Source organism: Gallinula chloropus (assembly GCF_964237585.1).
Source record: "Gallinula chloropus genome assembly, chromosome: 30".
Classification (NCBI taxonomy): domain Eukaryota; kingdom Metazoa; phylum Chordata; class Aves; order Gruiformes; family Rallidae; genus Gallinula; species Gallinula chloropus.
The window spans coordinates 2960924-2981037 of NC_140115.1; the positions used below are offsets into that span (position 1 = coordinate 2960924).

Below are 20114 nucleotides of genomic sequence, written 5' to 3' on the forward strand. Positions count from 1 at the left end.
CACTGCCTCAAGGGACCTTTTTTCAGACCAGCCCAGACCTCCTTAGGAGGCACCCTGAATCTATCTCAGTCAGGGGTTATCACCTGTCCTCTGAAGTGAAAATAATATCCTACACCTTTAAAAAGAAATCAGTTTTATTCTGAGCTCCCTTTGAAACAGCTTCAATGATCTGTACATCTCTTGAAGACTTGACATAGCTCGTCAGGGTTTGCTTTTTACTTTTAATGATCCCTGTGGTGCATTTGGTGCTGAGTCCTTGAAGCTCAGGTACTGAGAGGAAATTACACAAAAATCTCCATGTCAAAAGCAGAAGCCAAAGTACCCTGAAGTATTAATGAGTCCCGCTGAGAGCCATTGCTGGCTGAGCCTCCCCAGGGACTCGTTAGAACAGGTAACTGGAGGCCATGTTGGCTGGTAGGCAAAGGCAATGTACAAGCAGCTGAGATGCTGAGCAAGCCCTAGGTTGGTTTGATGAAGCACCCCCAGGTGATCAGGCCCAGTCAGCTTAGGTTCATAAGGGCAGCTCCTGTTTGACCCACTGAATCTCCCTCTATGACAGAGTGACCTGCTTCTTGGACAAGGGAAGGGCTCTGGATGTTGTCTACCTTGACTTTAGCCAGGCCTTGGGCACAGATTTCCAGAACTTTCTCTTACAGAAGCTCACTGTTTGTGGCTTGGAAACTGTGGTGGTTCAGCCCCAAACAATGGCTGAGCAACACATGCTGTTTGCTCACTCCTGGAGGACAAACAAACAGAGCCTCTGTGGGCTGGGATAAGGACAGTTTACTGACAAAAGCACCATAAAAGGGGGAACAATAACAGCCCCAATTGCACTCACACCCAGTGATAGCACAGAGTACCTTACAAACCCAACAATAACAGAGTGCTGCACCATGCCACAAGCACCCCTCTCCAACCAGCCCAATTTCCTTTGTTGGGGAAGTGATGTCAGGGGTTGTGGAAAACAACCCAGGCAAACTCATCTCACCTGTGCTGGCTGCCTGGGGCGGTGAGCTCTGGCCTGGCCAGAACCAGGACATTATCCACCCCTGTTTCCACACCATCGACATCATGCCTGGATCTCACTTTTTCGGAGTCCTGGGGAGGTTTATAACATTATTTATCCATTATTTAGACCATCTGCCATTGAGCGATTTTGTTATACACCAACAATTTAGTGGCTGTCCTCACCTAGAACTAAAACCCCTTGGGGTACACACTGGACTTCCTCATCCTTTCTCATCACCCACCAAGTGCACTCAGGTCCCTGAGTTAAAGCAATCCCACAAATGGGTTTGTCTTTGCCTGTATCAGGAATAACCTGGACTGTTTTGCCAACTGGTTTTAATGCACACTACAGGGACTTTATCCCCCTCTAGAGTCGCTGTGAGTTTTGATTGGACCTGGCTTCACCTCTGGCCCTTCAGGTGACAACAGGGGTTGGTGTCTTAGCAACTCTTTCCTGGCCTCCACTCTCAGTAATTCCCATGGGCACTGGGACCAGCAGCTCCCAGGCAGCCATGCTCCTTAACCTTTGCAGGGGGTCAGACACCCCTGCTTGTCCCTGCCTGGAGGTCCTGTCTCATGGGGAGACAAGGAAAAGTGATTGTCCTGCCCAGCTCTGGTTTGATCAGGAGAAAGAACTCTGCTGGACAGAAGGATTTCTCCCCAGCTGAGGGAGGGAACATCAGAGATGAGATCACAGAGCGATCCCCATGAGGCCTGAGGCACCAGGAGGGAGCCTAGAAGAACTGGTCTTCTGCTGAGCTGGCCAGGCTCCTGGGATGGAGGGAGCTCACTGCAACCCAGCAGTGCTCCAGAGAGACAGCTCTGCCCAGGAGCAGCTCCTCTACCAAGCACACAGGGCTGGGGACACTGCCTGTAGGCATCGAGGGGAGACCTGTGAGGCTTAGAGAGGTGATGGATACTGAGAGCTCACTGCAGGAGAAATCTCCAAAGCACTCTGCCTGGTATGTCTGTGGGTGCAGGGCAATGCAGGTTCTGTTCCTGGAGGGATCTCCTAAAGCTGGGACATGGGGCAGTGTGTGGGGTCTGTCAGGAGGACAGGTTCTCTCTAGGAGCAGAAAGTGCTGCCTGGAAGGGATGTCCTTCTGCCCCATCAGAGGACCAGGGCAGGACAGCTGTCTTCTCCTGGGCATGGCTGCAGAGGTGTGAAGCAGCGTGTGCACCCAGGGATGCCCAGGGCTGTCCTAGTGAGCAGGGTCCCTGCACCCCAGGGTCTGTGTGCTGTGGCAGGGACTCTGCTGCTGCCAGGGTCAGAACTCAGCCTGCCTGCTGGACTTCTATCAGCAGTGCAGAAAGAAGCTGTGAGTTTAAAGTGTGACCCATGGAAAGACAGTGTAGGGTCCTTCTGCTGTCAGTGTGCTGTGTAGGACAGGTTTGCTCCCAGCTCCAGCGGATCCCTGGCAACTTCCCAGGGACTTTTCAAGAACACCAAGGATGAATTTTCCACTCCAGGTAAAGAGACTTTACTTTGAATTTTCTGCTCTTGTGGACTGGATGGGAAGTGGGAGCTGAACTTTTCCTGATAACTTTGCATCAGGCAGTGCAAACTCATTGGTCATTAGGACTTGTCAGAGCATCTCCTGAGCCCTGCACACACAGAGGTTCCACAGGGCAGTGCCCTGATACCAGGAGGGGTCTGCAGAGCAGAGCTGAGCACAGGGTAATTTGGATGAGGTCTGTGAGCACAGAGCAGAGGTGACATGGGCAAAGAGAAGCATCTGCAGGGACAGCTGCAGTTAGCAGATACATTGGCAAGGAGGAAGAGTGAGCTGCTCCCAGCATTGCCCTGGCAGTGGGATTTGGTACCTACCTGACATCACACAGTGTGCTGATACTTTCCCACAGCAACCCCCTGGTTTCTGCCACCCAGCACAGACTCTGAGACAAGACTTCCACGTTTTCAGTCTGAGAAACCTGCGAGTACCTGTCTGTCTGTCCCTGTCCTTGCAGCCCTGGCTGGACTATTTCTCACTGTTTCCCTTCCTGTCCTTGCTGCCTTTGTCCCACCATTACCAAAGCTCTGCTCTGCCCTCAGGTGAAATAGGAGTGACAGTGCTGAAAAGCTCATTCCTATCCACAGGGCATTTAGTCTGAGATCACACCATCCTTCTATTTACTGACTGCTGCCAGGCAGGACTGAGTTCTCCAGAGCCCACAGCTGACCCTCTTCCCAGCAGTGGCACGCTCATGCCAGCACAAAGCAGACCTCCCAAAAGGGACCTGACAAAAGTCCTCCTGAATGCAGGGAGTCAATCTGAGGGCATTCCCTAAGAATTAGAAGATGTTTTCCTAAAAGAAGTGTTCCATCACTTTTCACTGTGTCTTTTCCTCCTTGGACAGGTCTCCACTCTTGACAGCAGCTGATGTCCAACAGCAGCTCCATCAACCAGTTCCTCCTCCTGCCCTTTGCAGACACACGGGAGCTGCAGCTCCTGCACTTCTGCCTCTTCCTGGGCATCTACCTGGCTGCTCTCCTGGGCAATGGCCTCATCATCATCACCATAGCCTGTGACCACCACCTCCACACACCCATGTACTTCTTCCTCCTCAACCTCGCTGTTACTGACCTTGGCTGCATCTCCACCATTGTTCCCAAATCCATGGCCAATTCCTTGTGGGACACCAGGGCCATTTCCTATACAGGATGTGTGGCTCAACTCTTTTTCTTTTTTTTTTTTGATTGCAACAGAGCTCTGTCTTCTCACTGTCATGGCCTATGACCGCTATGTTGCCATCTGCCACCCCCTGCACTACGGGACCCTCCTGGGCAGCAGAGCTTGTGTCTACATGGCAGCAGCTGCCTGGGCCAGTGGGTTTCTCTATTCCATTCTGCACACAGCCAATACATTTTCACTGCCCCTCTGCCATGGCAATGCCCTTGACCAGTTCTTCTGTGAAATCCCCCAGATCCTCAAGCTCTCCTGCTCAGATGCCTACCTCAGGGAAATTGGAATCATTGTCGTCAGTATCTGTTTAGGTTTTGGGTGTTTTGTGTTCATTGTGGTGTCCTATGTGCAGATCTTCAGGGCTGTGCTGAGGAACCCCTCGCAGCAGGGACGGCACAAAGCCTTTTCCACCTGCCTCCCTCACCTGGCTGTGGTCTCCCTGTTTGTCAGCAGTGTCCTGTTTGCCTACCTGAAGCCCCCCTCCATCTCCTCCCTTGTGCTGGATATGGTAGTGGCATTTCTTTACTCGGTGGTTCCACCAGCAGTGAACCCCCTCATCTACAGCATGAGGAACCAGGAGCTCAAGGATGCTTTGTGGAAACTGATTACTAGTGTGTCTGGTGTTTCTAAGCAGCAATAAACTGCACCACGTTGTGGAAGGTTTTTTCCTTCTTTTCTGTCTAATCTATAATAAAATAGTGCACCTCCATCCCATTCCTAATGCAGCTTCTCCTGAACTTGTGTGACCCAGACCTGTGCTCTCTTTGCATTAGGTCTGCCTGAAAACAGACAGACCCTCTGTGGGTTGGGATAAGGACAGTTTACTGACAAAAGCACCATAAAAGGGGAACAATAACAGCCCCAATTGCACTCACGCCCAGTGACAGCACAGAGTACATTACAAACCCATCAATAACAGAGTGCTGCAGCATGCCATGACCACCCCTCCTCAGCCAGTACCTTGGATGGGGAAGTGATTTCAGGTGGTGTGAAAAACAGCCCAGGCAAACTCAGGTCACCTGTGCTGGCTGCCAGGGGAGGTGAGCTCTGGCCTGGCCAGAACCAGGACATTATCCACTCCTGTTTCCACACCATCTACACCATGCGCAGATCTTATGTTTTCAGAGTCCTGGGGAGGTTCATGACATCATTTATTATTTAGACCATCTACTCTGGACCACCATCCAGGAAATAGTATAGAGAAATATGTAATATTTGGCCTTTTTTCTCCTTTGGCAATGTCTAAAGCCAGCTGGATGGCTTTCACCTCTGCAAACTGGCTGGATTTGCCTTCTCCATAGGCAGCTTCTGCAACTGGTTGTGTAGGACTCCATACAGCAGCCTTCCACCTCTGATGTTTACCAGAAATGTGACAGGACCCATTGGTGAACAGGGCATTTTTCTTCTCATTTTCTGTCAGTTCACTGTACACTGAAGCCTCTTCAGCACGTGTCACCTGCTCCTCTGGTAATATTCCAAAATCTTTCCCTCTGGCCAGTCTGTGATCACTTCCAGGGTTCCTGGGTGATTGGGGTTTCTTATTCAATCTTGCTGTGTGATAAGTGTGACCCACTTGCTCCACGTAGCATGAGTGGCATGCTGTGTAGGAGGGGACTTCCCTTTGAACATCCAGCCCAGCACTGGCAGTTGGGTGCCAGGAGGAGCTGGGCTTCAGTCCCAATCACTTCTGAAGTGGCTCGAACCCCTTCATGTGCTGCCAGTATTTACCTTTCTGTTAGAGTGTCTGGATCCTCTGTAGCCCCGACTCCAAAACCCCAGAGACTGACCTTGGGCCTCCTGTTGCCTTTTGTGGCGTGGCAACCCAGTTCAGGAACGGCAACGACGCCACACTCTGGCCTCACGGTCCATCAGCTCACAGACACCAATGTGGTGGACGGCAAATGGCGTTTATTAGTGAGTGGCACAGTGTTATATAGCTGTCCTGGTTTTGGTCAGGATGGAGTTAACTTCTTTTGTAGCAGGGGATGGGATGCTGTGTTTGAGAGTTAAAATGAAAGCAGTGCTGGTAACACCCTGATGTTTTTAGTTGCTGTCAGACAGTCAAGAAATTTCTCAGCTCTTCGTATTTCTCTATTCATGGGAAAGGAGGGGCAAAGCCAGGACAGGTGACCGAGCTGACCAAAGAGAGTATTCCATGCCAATTACATCCTGACCAGGATATCGGGGGGCTGACAGGAGGAAGGCCTGGGGCGGCTCCGGGACGCGCGGTTCTTGTGGGACGGTCGGGTTCTGGGACGGCTCTGGGTGGCACGGCCTGAGCTGTGGGTTCAGTGAGAAACTGCATTGTGTATCAACAGCTTCATATATTTTTGCTCTAAAGTCCTGTTAGCATTGTTATATTTTATCTTTCTGCTATCTTAGTAAACTATCCTTATCCCAACCCACGGGCCTCTTAGTTTCTTGGTTTTGGGGTTATTTGCCCCTTCCTTTTCCCTTCCTTTGCCTCTCATACACACCCACGCCCCCACCCCCTCTTCTCTCTTTCCCTGCTCTTTTCATTTAAGGAGCAGGCAGCTGCGTGGATCTTGGCCCTCAGCTGGGGTAAAACCATGACAGCATCTTAAAACATCTGCCAGCTCTTCTCTGCTTCTTTGGTGCTGAGGGCAGTTTCCTTGGGGGTCCTACTGACTAACTGGTAACCAATAGATCTACTCTCTCGTAGGTCTGTTACCTCAGGAGTCATCTTTGATGAAACCCAGGATACTCCTGGATTGCTACCAGTCCCCACTCTCCTTTTACAAGGTGATTGAAATCCACCAGCAGGAGGAGAACCTGCAAGAGTGACCCATCCTGTGAGATGTCAGGAAGAAGCAATGTCACAACCCAAGACATGAGCTTTCTGCAATCAGGCTGTCACTATTCAGATTCTGAGGCACAGATGAAATAAAAGTCCCTTCCCCACCCACCACTCCCCTTGTGTCCTACAAGCCCTTCAAAGATAGATGCCACCTCACCTTTCTCCTCCAAGGGTTCAATGACCTCACAGGGCTAAGCATCAGGGTTCCCCCTTTACAGTTTGGGTGAGGCTCAGGGTGAGGATTTGTGTTTCTGCTTAGTGCTACTTGAAAGTGATTTCAGGGCTGCTCAGCTTTGTGGCTTAGGGGATTGGGTTAGGGCTAGAAGGAAGGGCCAAGATCAAGGCTGGCATGTCAAGAGTAGGGATCAAGTGCTGTCCCTTTCATGTTCTGCTTCCTTGTCCTTCCCCACGGTCCCTTCGCTCTTGGATGAAGCTCTCAGGCATCTCAAGCACCTCACAATGTTGCTCCTCACCGACCAGCTTCCTCCAGCAGAAGTATCATCACCAGCAATGCCACCTTCTTCCTCTTGCCCCAAACCTCATCTCCCTGGCCTTTCCTTCACAATCCCTGCCCTCATTGTAGCTCTTTAGGAAACATTTTGGAGAAGGGTTGAAGATGTGGGGAGGGTGGCTTCAGCATTAGGGATGGGTTAAGCTTCAGGCATCTGGTGAGGGTTTCAACTATGGTGTTGGCATTTAGAGTAGGGTGATAGGTGAGTGCTCCAGGATTAGGATACAGGAAAAGGTGGAGGGTACTCTGGGCAGTGCCAGGTTGAAGAGACAGGGTGTGTAGGCACTCTGCAAGCTTCCACCCTCACGGTGACCAGAGACTAACTTCAGCTGGTGACCAAAAGCCTCCCCATTTCACTGGGCATTGGAGGACCACTGGGCCCTGTGGTGTGACAGGACACATGCAAGTGGCTCCATGACACAGCACGTCTGTATCTTCTCACTTCGTCATCCTGAAATTGCTCCCTGATTTCCTGCTCCAATCAGCATTCAGGGAGGCACGTGTCAATGTTCTGAACGAGTTTCATCATCCACAGCCCTGAGGAGCCTCTACTAAACCTCCAGGAATCTTCCTTCCTGCCATGGGCCTCCACACTCAGTGACTTTGCCCTGGAAGCTTGTTAGTGTGCAGCCACTATCATCAGTTTATTCTTGCCTCTCAACTTCTGTACAGATGCAGAGGGACTTTTAAGCAGACACTGTCTTCTAGAAAGAGTTTTACTAATGTGATGATGTCAGCTAACACAGGATAGAGCACAAGTCCATTTCTTTCACAGTCCTAACTAACTAATATTTTCAGCATCAACAAACATTTTAATTTGACTGAAAATAATCCCCCAGAAAAGTCCAATTTCATTTTCTAAAGATAGGCCTGGGGACAGGGGACTGTCGGTAGATAGGACTTTGTGGTAAGAAGATGTCACGCTGTACAGAAAGGTAGGACCCCTCCCCTCCACAGGTAACCAATAGCAAGTAGCCAGTAAGGTGAGAGGATGGGAGTGGCATCACAGCCCTGGGGTTTAAAGCCCCGTGTCTCTGGCTAATAAACACCATTTGCCGTCCACCACATTGGTGTCTGTGAGCTGATGGACCGTGCTGCCAGAGTGTGGCGCCGTTGCCGTTCCTGAACCAGGTCGCTGCGCCTTGTGAAAGGCAACAAGAGGTGCCGAAACCCGGGAAACTCGCCTGCCTCAGGTGAATGGCGGCCGGAGCGGCAGGACCAGCCCGGTGCAGGGAACGCCCTCGGACCCACAAGGAGGACGGAAGCCCTTGTGAAGGTCGTATTGGGATTGCGTACACAGTGGGGTATTGAGTGTAAGGCTAAAGCTTTTACTCTCATCATTGCAAGACTTTTAGAAATCAGGGTCATTGACCAGCCAGTTGATATTCTCCATCCTGAGGTGTGGGGAAAGTGTACTAATGCTTTGGCTGAGGAAACTATGTCCTCAGGTAGTGGGAAAAATCTGAAATCGTGGGGGAGGGTCGTACAGGCCCTCCGGAAGGCTATACAAGAGCAGGACACTTGGAGGGCGGCTACACAAACTTTGCAGCCTCCAGACAGTGATAAGCCTGCCGAGCACAAAGATTGAAAGGGCGATAAGCCTCCTCCATCCCCGAACACCGATCTGCCTATGGAGGGGCAGGAGCGAGCAAAATCTCTCTGGGGTGGGCTAGCCGAGGAGGCCAGGGCTGCCGCTAAAAGATCAGAATCTCAGGAAAAATGTCCGCCGCCACGTGCTCCCCAAGAAGGCGCCGGCGGAAAAGAAGGGAGGGACAAAAATACTTTTGGCGCGAAAAGGGAGGAAATTCCAGAGCTGGTGAGCTCCCATGAAAGGGAAGGGGAAGAGAAGGGCGGTAGAAATAGAGAAGGACAAAAGACTGAGTGACAGGCTGAGAGCCAATCAGAACCCGCCGAGGAGGAGGGGCGTGTCGAGGGGTCGGGAACAAAGACCCACCCACAAAGCTGGTGGGCGGGGTTGGAGCCCGACAAAAAGGAGGGGAAAACAGGAAGTGGCCGGTCAGTCGAGTTCTGGCTCAGAGTCAGATACTAGTCAGGGCGAGCAGCTCGTAACCAATTCCAGCTCAGAAGAGGAGGAGGAAATCAGAATAGGCAAAATCAAAAGCAAAAATATTCCCATCCAAATTAAAAAAGAATCATTAGGAGAAAATATTCCTCTTACGGATTGGAAAAAGATACAAATTGCCTGTGCCGACTGGGCACCATCTGCCGCGTCAGCGTTCCCGGTCCGGGTGATGCCCGGGAGACAGAGGGCTCACTCGCCACTAAACCCTAAGGATACACAAGCGATCGTTACAGCAATTGCGGATAAGGGGCTTAATTCGGCCATGGTCTCCACTCTCATAGATGGGGTTTTTGGAGGAGATGACCTACTTCCCTTTGATATAAAACAAACTTGTAGACTGATTTTTGACGGGGCAGGAATGATCGTTTTTAAACAAGAATGGGAGGAGAACTGTGCGAGGCTACTGGCCCAAGCAGTTGGGGACGATCATGTTCTGCGTAACTCTAGCCTGCAGCGGCTACTGGGTACAGATCCAGCAATGCTTACCCCTCAGGCACAAGTACAGGGCTTACGGGCCTCTGAGGTCGTGACAACTACTCGTGCTGCCAGAGAAGCTATTCGCGCAGTCTCTAGAGCCATCGCTAGGCCATCACCATGGGCCACAATAAAGCAGAGTGAAAGCGAAAGCTTCACACAATTTGTGGATCGCCTCCAAGCAGCAGTACACTCGTCAGCGCTGCCTCCAGAAGCAAAAGGCCCGGTCGTAGCAGAATGCTGACGTCAGCAGTGTAATTCGGCAACCAGAGAAATTCTCCGATCACTACCAGCAGGGTCAAATATTGCGGACATGATTAAGCATGTTGCGAGGAAAGAACATTTAGTGCCAATCCAGGCAGCTGTTCACGCCCTAGTAGCCAAGGCAGTGGTGTGTTTTAAATGTGGTCAGGCAGGTCACATCGGGAGAAATTGCCCTCAGTCTGGAAATCCGCCAATAGCGCTCCCCCCACGCCAAACTGAGGACCATGTTGGTCTTGTGGGAGGAGGGGACATTTTGCCAAGGATTGCAGGGGTAACAATCAGGGAAACTTCAAAGGGAGGGGACTTTCGGGTCGCACCCAGTTCTCTCCCGAGTGGGACATGAGGCGGCCCAATTATATCAGCCACCAATGGGGCAAGGCGATTCTGAACTTGTTGCCCCCTCAAGAAGCGGCCAATTATATAGCCCAACCAACATTGCAGGCAGACCTACCTTTGCCTCAGGGACAGCAGGGACTACCCTCTGGGGTCGGGACCCCAGGGTGGCCCTGGCTGTAAAATGTGATGACCCGTCGGTGGTGTGGGGAGTCTGCTCCCTTTACAATACTTTAAATGACACCACCATCAGTGTTCCCTTTTTAATTGATACTGGAGCAGACGTCACAGTCATCCCCGAAACGCACTGGCCCCCACACTGGAAACTGGAAAATGCCCCCATGGTGGGAGGAGTTGGGGGATTAACTCAAGCCAGAAAGAGTGCTCAATTGATAGCAATCACACTCCATACTGAAAAGGGACCAGAAAAAACCATCACCCTCTTTCCATATGTCATGTCAGGAGCCCTACCCTTGTTGGGAAGGGACGCTTTAGCCCTATTGAAAGACAGGGTACTCAGAAATGGGGCACTACCTTAACGTACGGAATCCCGTATAATAGCACAGGGCAAGCCATGGTCGAGCGAGCGAACCAAACAGTAAAATCTAAATTAGAAGTGTTAGCAAAGGCAGAGGGTTTCACCAATGCCATTCCTACAGGAGACCAAGCACGCCTGTTGGCAACTGCTCTGTTAGCACTGAATCTGTTCCCCAGAGGAGAGGAGGTAAACAGTCCTACCCAAAAGCATTGGGCCACTCGGGCACTTGAAGAAGGCCCACCAGTTGTAGTCAGGAATGATCTGGGAGAATGGGAACAGGGGTGGAGGTTGTTCCTTACGGGACGAGGGTATGCTGCTGTTAAAAAAGACGGCAGAATTAAATGGTGTCCACTTAAATCCATTCAGCCAGACCTCCGGAATTAAACTAATGGAAACTGTGAGTTTTTATCCACAGGATCAGATCATCGGGCGCCCCCGTGACCGATACACCCAGGTGGCCGAGGAGGACGACAAGTCAGCAAGCATCCTGTCTGCATTCAAGACTCCTAAACAAGAGGAATCCAAACAACGGCAAAACAGCCCCCGTGGCAAAGGGCCACAATGTCTCTGTATGATTTTACTTTTAGGGTTTGTCGTGCCGTCTACGGGTTTGTACGAACATCGACCGTGGGAATGGGTGTTAGGGAGATGTCAGGATCACAAAATACTCCAAAGAATAGTCGTAAATATTTTTGTTAAATGTTACTTTCTGATTACTAGATCAATCCAACCAAAATCTTACTCGCACTGTAAGTAGTTTTAGTAGGCATAGGGAGGGGGGAAATGTCGATAGATAGGGCTTTGCGGTCGGAAGATGTCGCGCTGTACGGAAAGGTAGGACCTCTCCCCTCCACAGGTAACCAATAGCAAGTAGCTGGTAAGGTGAGAGGATGGGAGTGGCATCACAGCCCTGGGGTATAAAGCCCCGTGCCTCTGGCTAATAAACACCATTTGCCGTCCAGCACATTGGTGTCTGTGAGCTGATGGACCGTGCTGCCAGAGTGTGGCGCCGTTGCCATTCCTGAACCAGGTCACCGCGCCTTGTGAAAGGCAACAGGATTGTGAGGTAAAGAGATTGTGAGTTGAGGGGACAGTGAGGTAAAGGGATTGTCAGGAAAGGGGATTGTGAGGTAAAGGCGTTGTGAGGTTACGGGGATTGTGAGGTAAATGGATTGTGAGGTAAAGGGATTGTGAGGTAATGGGATTGTGAGTTGAGGGGATTATTAGGCAAGGGGATTTTCAGGTAAAGGGATTGTGAGGTAAGGGGATTGTGAGGCAAAGCGATTGTGAGGTAAGGGGATTGTGAGGTGAGGGGATTGTGAGGGAAGGGGATTGTGAGGTAAAGGTATTGTGAGGCAAGGGGATTGTGAGGTGAGAGGATTGTGAGGTAGAGGGATTGTGACGTAACGGAATTGTGAGGTATTGGGATTTTGCTGTTAGGGGATTGTGAGGTGATGGGATTGTGAGGTAAGGGGATTGTGAGGTTAAGGGATTGTGATTTAAGAGGATTTTGAGTTAAGAGGATTGTGAGGGCAAGGGAATGTGAGGTAAGGGGATTGTGTGGTAAGGGGAATGTGAGGTAAGGGGATTGTGATGTAAAGGGATTGTCAGGTAAGGGGATTGTAAGGTAAGAGGATTGTGAGGCAAGGGGATTGTGAGGTAAATGGTATTGTGAGGTGAGGGGATTGTGAGGTAAAGGGATTGTGAGGCAAGGGGATTGTGAGGCAAGGGGATTGTGAGGTAAGGGGAATGTGAGGCAAGGGGATTGTGAGGCAAGGAGATTGTAAATTAAGGGGATTTTGAGGTAAGGGTGTTGTGAGGTAAATGCATTGTGAGGTAAGGGAATTGTGAGGTAAAGGGATTGTGAGGTAAGAGGATTGTTAGGTAAAAGTATTGTGAGTTGTGGCATGCTGTTTGAGAATCAAAGCCTCAAGCGCTGCCAGGTTAACAGATAATGGGATGGAGCCTTTAGGCTGTGAACTCTTTCTTGCATCAAGCTGTGTCTCGTCTCTCTCCGTTGCAGCATGAAATTTGCACAAAAATTTGCCATCACAAAGAAAAGGGGGTGGAAAAGAGGGGTGAACTTACCAGGGACTGAGGGCCTGAAGCTCTGGGGCTGCCAGCTCCACACGAGGCCAAGATGGCTCCGGCAGGGACTTGCTGCCCAGGCTGTGGCAGATACCAAAAGCCCCGGCTGGGCGGGGTAGCGGAGCTGCAGGGAGAGGGGGTGCCGGGGGTGGGGAGAGGCTGGAGGGTGAGAAACTCCCCCCTCCTGTGGGGAATGGAACAGCCGCCCGGGAAAGGAGACACCCTGTGCTGGTGGGAGCGGAGCTGTGAGAGCCCGAGGAGCAGCAGCACAGCCCGAGACAGGGGGTGTGGCAGCCATGTTAGTGAGGGTGCTGTCTGGCAGCCGTGTCAGTGTGGGTGCTGTCTGGCAGCCATGTCAGTGTGGGTGCTGCCTGGCAGCCATGTTAGTGTGGGTGCTGCCTGGCAGCCATGTCAGTGTGGGTGCTGTCTGGCAGTGATGTCAGTGTGGGTGCTGTCTGGCAGCCATGTCACTGTGGGTGCTGTCTGGCAGCCATGTCAGTGTGGGTGCTGTCTGGCAGCACGGTTTCAGCCACGCGGGCACTGTTACAAGCTCTGCATCTCTTCAAGGCTGCCATTTGCCAGTGATTACTATTTCCAGCCTTGAAGAGGTGCACAGCTCTCCCCATGTCCTGGTTTAGGTCACACTGTACTTCAAGTCACTGGAAACAGAGACTGTGGTGGCAAGGTTCAAGCATCACTTTCCTGACAGGGAGAGAAGCAGGAAGCAGGATCACTATGAATAGCCTTGGCTAATGTAAAGCCATCCAACACTTGGCTGCAATTTCTATCTTACTTTGTTGGGTATGACAGAAAATGCAGAAAGCCAGAGAATGATCAAATTGCAGCAAATCCGTATTTACACCGCCCAGTTAATACGTGCCATTCATAGGAGTCCTGTTTTATAACACAGAGAATAAATGTGCACTAGATGTTCAAAGTTATTGCTCCTTCACTTCTACAGAAAATCCCCCACGAGGATTAAAAAATGTCTAGAGACTGCTGGAGATAATGGCACATAGACAGAATCAGCACAAAAATACTCCATCGCTATTTACAGCCTTGAAGAGATGCACAGTGTGGAGATTATCTGGTTGGCAGCAATTGTTCAGAAACAGGAGAACAGGGCAGTGAGGAAAGGGTTAGGAAAGATCAGCCGAAGATGAGATGAGCACGCGCAGGAATGGGGTTCAGTCCTGGGACACAGTGAGGAAGAGTATCGACGGCCACCAGAGGAACCCGCTCAGCATCACTCCGCGTGGGCTGGGGACATGATAATGACTTCCAGGAAATAGCATCCCTATGCTAACAGTAACCCTCCCCTCTTTGTAGTCCAAGAAGTCAGTGAAGTGAACCAACGATTTCCTTAGAGTAGGAATATAGATCAAGTGAGACAACTGGAAGCCAGTGATTGCAAAGGTAGAATTAGGAAGCAGCATTCTGTGCAACTTTGACCAGTGCTAACAAATGGTGTAAATGTGTTGTGTTGTCCCTGTGGGTGAACAGGTCTTTGGCGCAGCGATCCCCTGTGTTCCCCAGCACTGGAATAAAAGAAGTGCCTGCTTATCTGCTCTGTGTAGGTAAGTTCTTCGTGACTGTGACCAAAACATTACTAAGGAAAGAAACATTTCTTACCACAGAATCATCAATCTGAGAGAAGCTGCCGTGGCTCATATCCGAGGTCGTTCCAGTTCTCCAAGGTGGGATAACTGCTGTCACTGGATGTCAAAACCTCTGGCTGCCACTGACCAAACTGGCAGGCCTCGGGCCCCAGGATTTCCTGTTAAAGACAAGCCACTGAAATATGATGCTTGCAGCTTTGGTGAAAGCCCATAGTTTCAAAAACAATCCAAATGACCTCATGGAAGAAAGATCCCTAAGCTTTATAATCACCCAGATTAAAGTCAGAGGTCTTAAAGCGTGAGCTGACAAGAGTCAGAATGATTTTAGATCCACAGGGAGGGAGGGAGTCCCAACACTGGCAGCCAACCCAGGCTGGGAAATGGGAAGCAACAGAGGAACTGTGAAAACTACACTCCTGATAGCCTGTGACGGTATGCTTCCCCCATTGCCCCCATGTTTTCCTGACTTTTCCCTGTTTATATGGATTGATTGGTAACCATTGGTGTTGATTGTGATTTCTGATCTGTCTCACAGTGAGTTCAGGAAGACAGGTAACAACACAATAACCAAGGGTTATCTATGCTAATGTGCCCACCCAGGCACTGGTCAGTGTCCACTGTCCACGGGTGGTATGTAAATATGACTATGAGCCAATCATCTTACTCCATAAATAGTGAGCAGTCCAAGAGCCCTTTGAGCTCTCCCGAGACGACAGCGGGCTGCACGTCAGGATCTCCCCTTGAAAGGGACGCCTCTCAAGGTTACTCCTCGAGGTCGAGAGAATCCTTGCCGTGACAGATCCGCAACAGATCCTGGGTGAGTTGGGAATAAGGGCACTAACATTTGTGATCTTGGCTGAGAAATAGAAAGGATTGATTATACATATAATCCTTTAGACATAAACCCTTGACCAAGTCTGGGACTGAGACTTAATCCAGCCGCACCTGGGCTCCTCTCTGAGCAGGAGTTCAGAACACAAGGGGATTCTTTCTGAACATCGTGACTCAACGGGAGGGTCTCCCTGATAAATTCATCTGACCCTGTTCTCTGTGCACTAACTAATCAAGATTTCCTTCCCATCGGATCTTAATTACTCTCACATTTATTACCAAACACTGTTACAGCCTTTTGTTTTATATCCATAAACATATTATTGCCTCTCCCTTAAGAGTGAAGTGATTCCTCTGATCTATCCCATCTGCGACAGCCGTGCAGCCCAGAGCCGTCCCGAAAACTGGACCGTCCATAAAACTGCACGTCCTGGAGCTGCCTCCTCCAACCAGCCCCTGCTTTTATGCTGAGCATGACAGAATGGGTATGGAATACCCCCTTTGGTCAGTTCGGGTCACCTGTCCTGGCTGCGTCCCATCCTTTCTCATTAGTAGGGAAATATGAAGAACTGAAAAGTCCTTGATTGCTTGGCAACAACTGGAAACATCTGGGTGTTATCAGCACTGCTCTGCTCCTAATTGCTAAACACGGAATTCCATCCACTATAAGAAACGAAATTTACTCCATCCCAACCGAAACCAGGACACTCAGGTATGCAATGGATCAAACCTGCTTTAATAAGGTTTTATTTAATGAAGAATAAATGTTTAAAGGTGAAAAGAAACACAAAGATAAAGACATCTGGGTCCCCCACTTAAACAGGCTGCAGAACGAGCCCTGAGAGGTCTGAGATGGAATACTTCAAGCATGTGGAGAGCAGCCTCATGGATTTGGTAGATGCTTGTGAGGTCATTGAAAACCGAATATCTCAACAATGTGTCCTTGGCCAATAGGGGAATACGTGCTTGTGAGGTCATACTGACAGATCTGGAGCAGGCTGTGGACAGTGGAGGTTGTTGTGAGGTCACTGATTCTGGAACAGTTGACAGGACAAGAGAAGGCAGATGGTCTGTGTTGTGATGTCAGTGGTTCCCAAGTAGCTGATAGGACAGAAAAAGCCCAAAACTTGTGTAGAGAGTATCATTACTTCCTGAATAGTTGATAGGCTGGGAAAAGACCAATAGGCTGTGTGGGTTCTGAGGAAATATCTCTAGCCTGAGTCTAGGACCAGGCTTATGGAGAGTATAGGTCCTTCTGAGGCCACTGGTAGCTGGATGTATGATTGGCCAGGAACTGACAGATACCTTGTGAATGTCCTTGTGATGTCAGTGGTGCTAAAATACCTGACAAGCCAGGAATGGAGACATGTCAGTGGCAGATGCTGTGAGATCACCTTTGCCTGAGTGATGGACAGGCCAGGAGTGTGCAGCTTACTTGTGCATGACGTTGTGGTTTCATTGGTGCTGGATCAGCTTTGATGCAGAGAGAGGCATATGGCTTGTGTGGGTGTGGTGGTTTAGGCCTGGCTGGAGGCCAGACACCCACCAAAATCAGTCTATCCCTCCCCTTTTTATTTGGACAGGGGAGAAAATAGATATTAAGAGGCTTAGGAGTCAAGATAAGGACAGGGAGGGATCATCCTGTAATGAACGACATGGGCAAAACAGACTCAACAGAGGGAAGGACAGAAAACTCTCTAGTTTATTACACTACACTGCACACCCAGTGACACCAGAGTTGGATAATGAGAAGCGTCACCAGATCTTAAAACAACGGGACCAGATCTTAAAGCACCTTCCCCCCACCCCTCCCTTCTTGCTGACTTCAGTATAGTCAGGATTTTGCTCCTTTCTTCACCCCCATGGTGGCACGGGAGGGGCAGGGACTGGGAGATGGGGCTTCGGTCAGTCCCTTGCAAGTTGGTTTCCTTCTTGGCTGGCGGGGGGGTGTCATTCATTCCTCACCCCCATCCCCTGCTGCACCGTGGGGTCCCACCCAGGGCAGACAGTCCTCCACGACCTTCTCCAAGGTGAGTCCTTTCCCACAGGGCTTCAGCTCTTCCCCAGCTGCCCCAGCGTGGGTCACTGCTATGGGTGCAGTCATCAGTCACAGTGTCTCTCAGTCCCAGTCCTCCACGGGGTCACCAGCCTCCCCCCAGCAAACCTGTTCCGGTGCAAATCTCTCTCTTGCTCATCTCTGTGTCTCTGTCTCTCCCCACGGGCTGCCAGTGCTGGCAGGGGCTGGCTCCAACATGGGTCACAGCATCTCCTGTCTGTCTCCACCTGCTCCATCCAGCGTGGGGCCTCTCCACGGGCTGCAGGTGGGGTCTGGGCTTTTTCCATGGGCTGCAGTGGGTCACCCGCTCCACCATGGGTTTCTCCCCAGGCTGCAGGGGCATCTTTCACTCTGGCACATTGGGCGCATCCTCCCCCCTCTTCCCAGCCTTGGTGTCTGCACAGCTCGTTACATCTTCTCTCTCCCTTCTCTGCTGGAAATGTTTTCCTAAATGTGATTCCCAGAGGCGCTGTGACCATCACTGATGGGCTTGGCCTTGGTCAGCAGTGACTCTGCCCTTGAATCAACCAATGTTTGCTCTGCAGGGCCTGCAGAGAACTTCTAGCTGCTTCTTGCAGGAGCCATCTCTGCAGCCCCCATCCTCTCCCAGCACCCAGCTACGCCAGACTGCAACAATAACTGACCTTTCTATGTATCTGAATAAAACTGTTCTGGCAGAGAATCTCCTCTGAAAGCTGACCCCCTTCACACGCTGCTTGGCCATAGCAGGCAGCTGAGGAGAGAGATTCCATGTGTATTAAACTGGATCATTCAACAGCACATTCAACAGCGACCCCCCCTCGTCTACAGCATGAGAAATGAGGAAAGTGATCTCATGGATGTTTCACAGACTTTATAAACCTCTTGTCTTTCTTTAAAATGATTTTGAGTCTCTCTGATAGAACAAGGCCTCTACTTTGGTTGTTTGTTTGTCGTTATCATTGTTATCTATTGGGGCTTTTATTGTTTGTGTCCACAGTGTTCCTAAATATATGTTCAGATTCATCTTACTTTACTGAGGAATGATCTTTTTCTGTCTCAGCTGTACACAAGGGGAACCTACTCCTGGGTCAGAGGAGACTCTCATAGCACCCCTATAATAAAATAGCATCTCCATAAGGCAGTTCCTTGGGACTGAGCTGTTCTTCCAAAGCTCATGTCAACATCAGTCCCAAGGAATTCCACCCCAAAAGGGCCGGTTTCTCTTTGCATTGTAGAGAGAAAAGCTCATAGTCGCTTTGGGAGCTGTTAGAGACCAGGGGCTGTGTTTTGGATTCAAGCATTGGGGTGTGGTGAGAGGGAAGATGGCGAGTGGTCACCACGGCACATACCCAGTGCTACCCACATATATGAGTGCCAAGAACAACCCCCCAGAGGGGAAGCTGGAGCTGTCTGAAGATCTCTGTGGTTGGCAGGGACTGGACCCACACCAAGGTGAGCTACTGCCCCAGTCCCCTCTCTGGCTGATCTGGTGAGCAGGTGACCTCTGTGCATCCCCTGCGGCACTTACCCGCCACAATAGCCACATCCCTCCAGTGTGGGCCTGGGCTTTGGGTCTGCCCAGGTGACCTGCATAGAGCTGGGGCCATTACTCACCAGGCTGCCCTAGCCCTGGGTCTTTCCAGATCCTGGTGTCCTCCCCATCCAACCAGCCTCTTTTGACCTGGCCACCACAGCTCCCACATGCATTCACCTCCCTGAAACCCACACACTCTAATGAGAATCACACAGCAAATAGTCAGAAGCAGGTTTTAATAAGAATGCAGGAGAAACCATTCATTCCTTGGAAGAAGTTGGATGAATCTCAACATTTATCAATGAAATCACTTTCCTAATGGCCTTCTTGAGTTCCTGGTTCCTCAAGCTGTAGACGAGGGGGTTCACTGCTGGAGGCACCACTGCATACAGAACAGCCACCACCAGGTCAAGGGATGGAGAAGAGGTGGAATTTGGCTTTATGTGAGCAAAAATGACAGTACTGATAAACAGGCCAACAACAGCCAGGTGAGGGAGACAGGTGAAAAAGGCTTTGTGCTGTCCCTGTCCAGAGGGCATCCTCAGCACGGCCTTGAAAATCTGCACATAGGAGACCACAATGAACACAAAACACACAAAGGAAAAACAGGCATGAACCACAACAAGCCCAAGCTCCCTGAGGTAGGCATCTGAGCAGGAAAGCTTGAGGATCTGGGGGATTTCACAGAAGAACTGGTCAAGGGCATTGCCATGGCAGAGAGGTATTGAAAATGTGTTGGCTGTGTGCAGCACAGCACAGAGAAGCCCACCGGCCCAGGCAGCTGCTGCCATGTGGACACAAGCTCTGCTGCCCAGGAGGGTCCCGTAGTGCAGGGGGTGGCAGATGGCAACGTAGCGGTCATAGGCCATAACTGTGAGGAGAAAATACTCTGCTGAAATCAAGAAGATAAGAGCTGGGCAGCACATCCTGTGTAGGAAATGGCCCTGGTGTCCCACAGGGAATTGGCCATAGATTTGGGAACAGATGTGGAGATGGATCCCAGGTCGAGGAGGGAGAGGTTGAGGAGGAAGAAGTACATGGGGGTGTGAAGGAAATGGTCACAGAATATGGCAGTGATGATGAAGCCATTGCCCAGGAGGGCAGCCAGGTAGATGCCCAGGAAGAGCCAGAAGTGCAGCAGCTGCAGCTCCCGGGTGTCTGCAAAGGCCAGGAGAAGGAACCCAGTGATGGAGCTGCCATTTGACATCTGCTTCCTCTGGGCATATTTCCCTGTCCAAGGAGGAGAAGGTAGTGACAAGCTAGGGGAGACTTTTATGAAGAACAGCCCCTG

At 50.6% G+C, this 20114-nt stretch overlaps 1 protein-coding gene and 2 pseudogenes across 3 annotated transcripts in view; 1 reads left to right on the forward strand and 2 right to left on the reverse strand.

The window, feature by feature from the left end:
* Positions 1-1070, reverse strand: part of LOC311202501 (olfactory receptor 14A16-like) — a gene marked incomplete at both ends in the record, with an annotated part of 36233 nt that extends 35163 nt beyond the window's left edge. Inside the window, one exon of the mRNA XM_084277086.1 lies at positions 1062-1070. Within this exon, the coding sequence (XP_084133212.1) occupies positions 1062-1070 (9 nt within the window). The remainder of the gene's footprint in view (positions 1-1061) is intronic.
* Positions 1071-3389: 2319 nt separating this feature from the next.
* LOC311202502 (olfactory receptor 14A16-like) lies at positions 3390-4332 on the forward strand (annotated as a pseudogene). Its single transcript has one exon. The product of its transcript is annotated as an olfactory receptor 14A16-like (transcript).
* Positions 4333-19083: 14751 nt separating this feature from the next.
* Positions 19084-19862, reverse strand: LOC311202504 (olfactory receptor 14A16-like; annotated as a pseudogene). Its single transcript has one exon. The product of its transcript is annotated as an olfactory receptor 14A16-like (transcript).
* Positions 19863-20114: the final 252 nt, after the last annotated feature.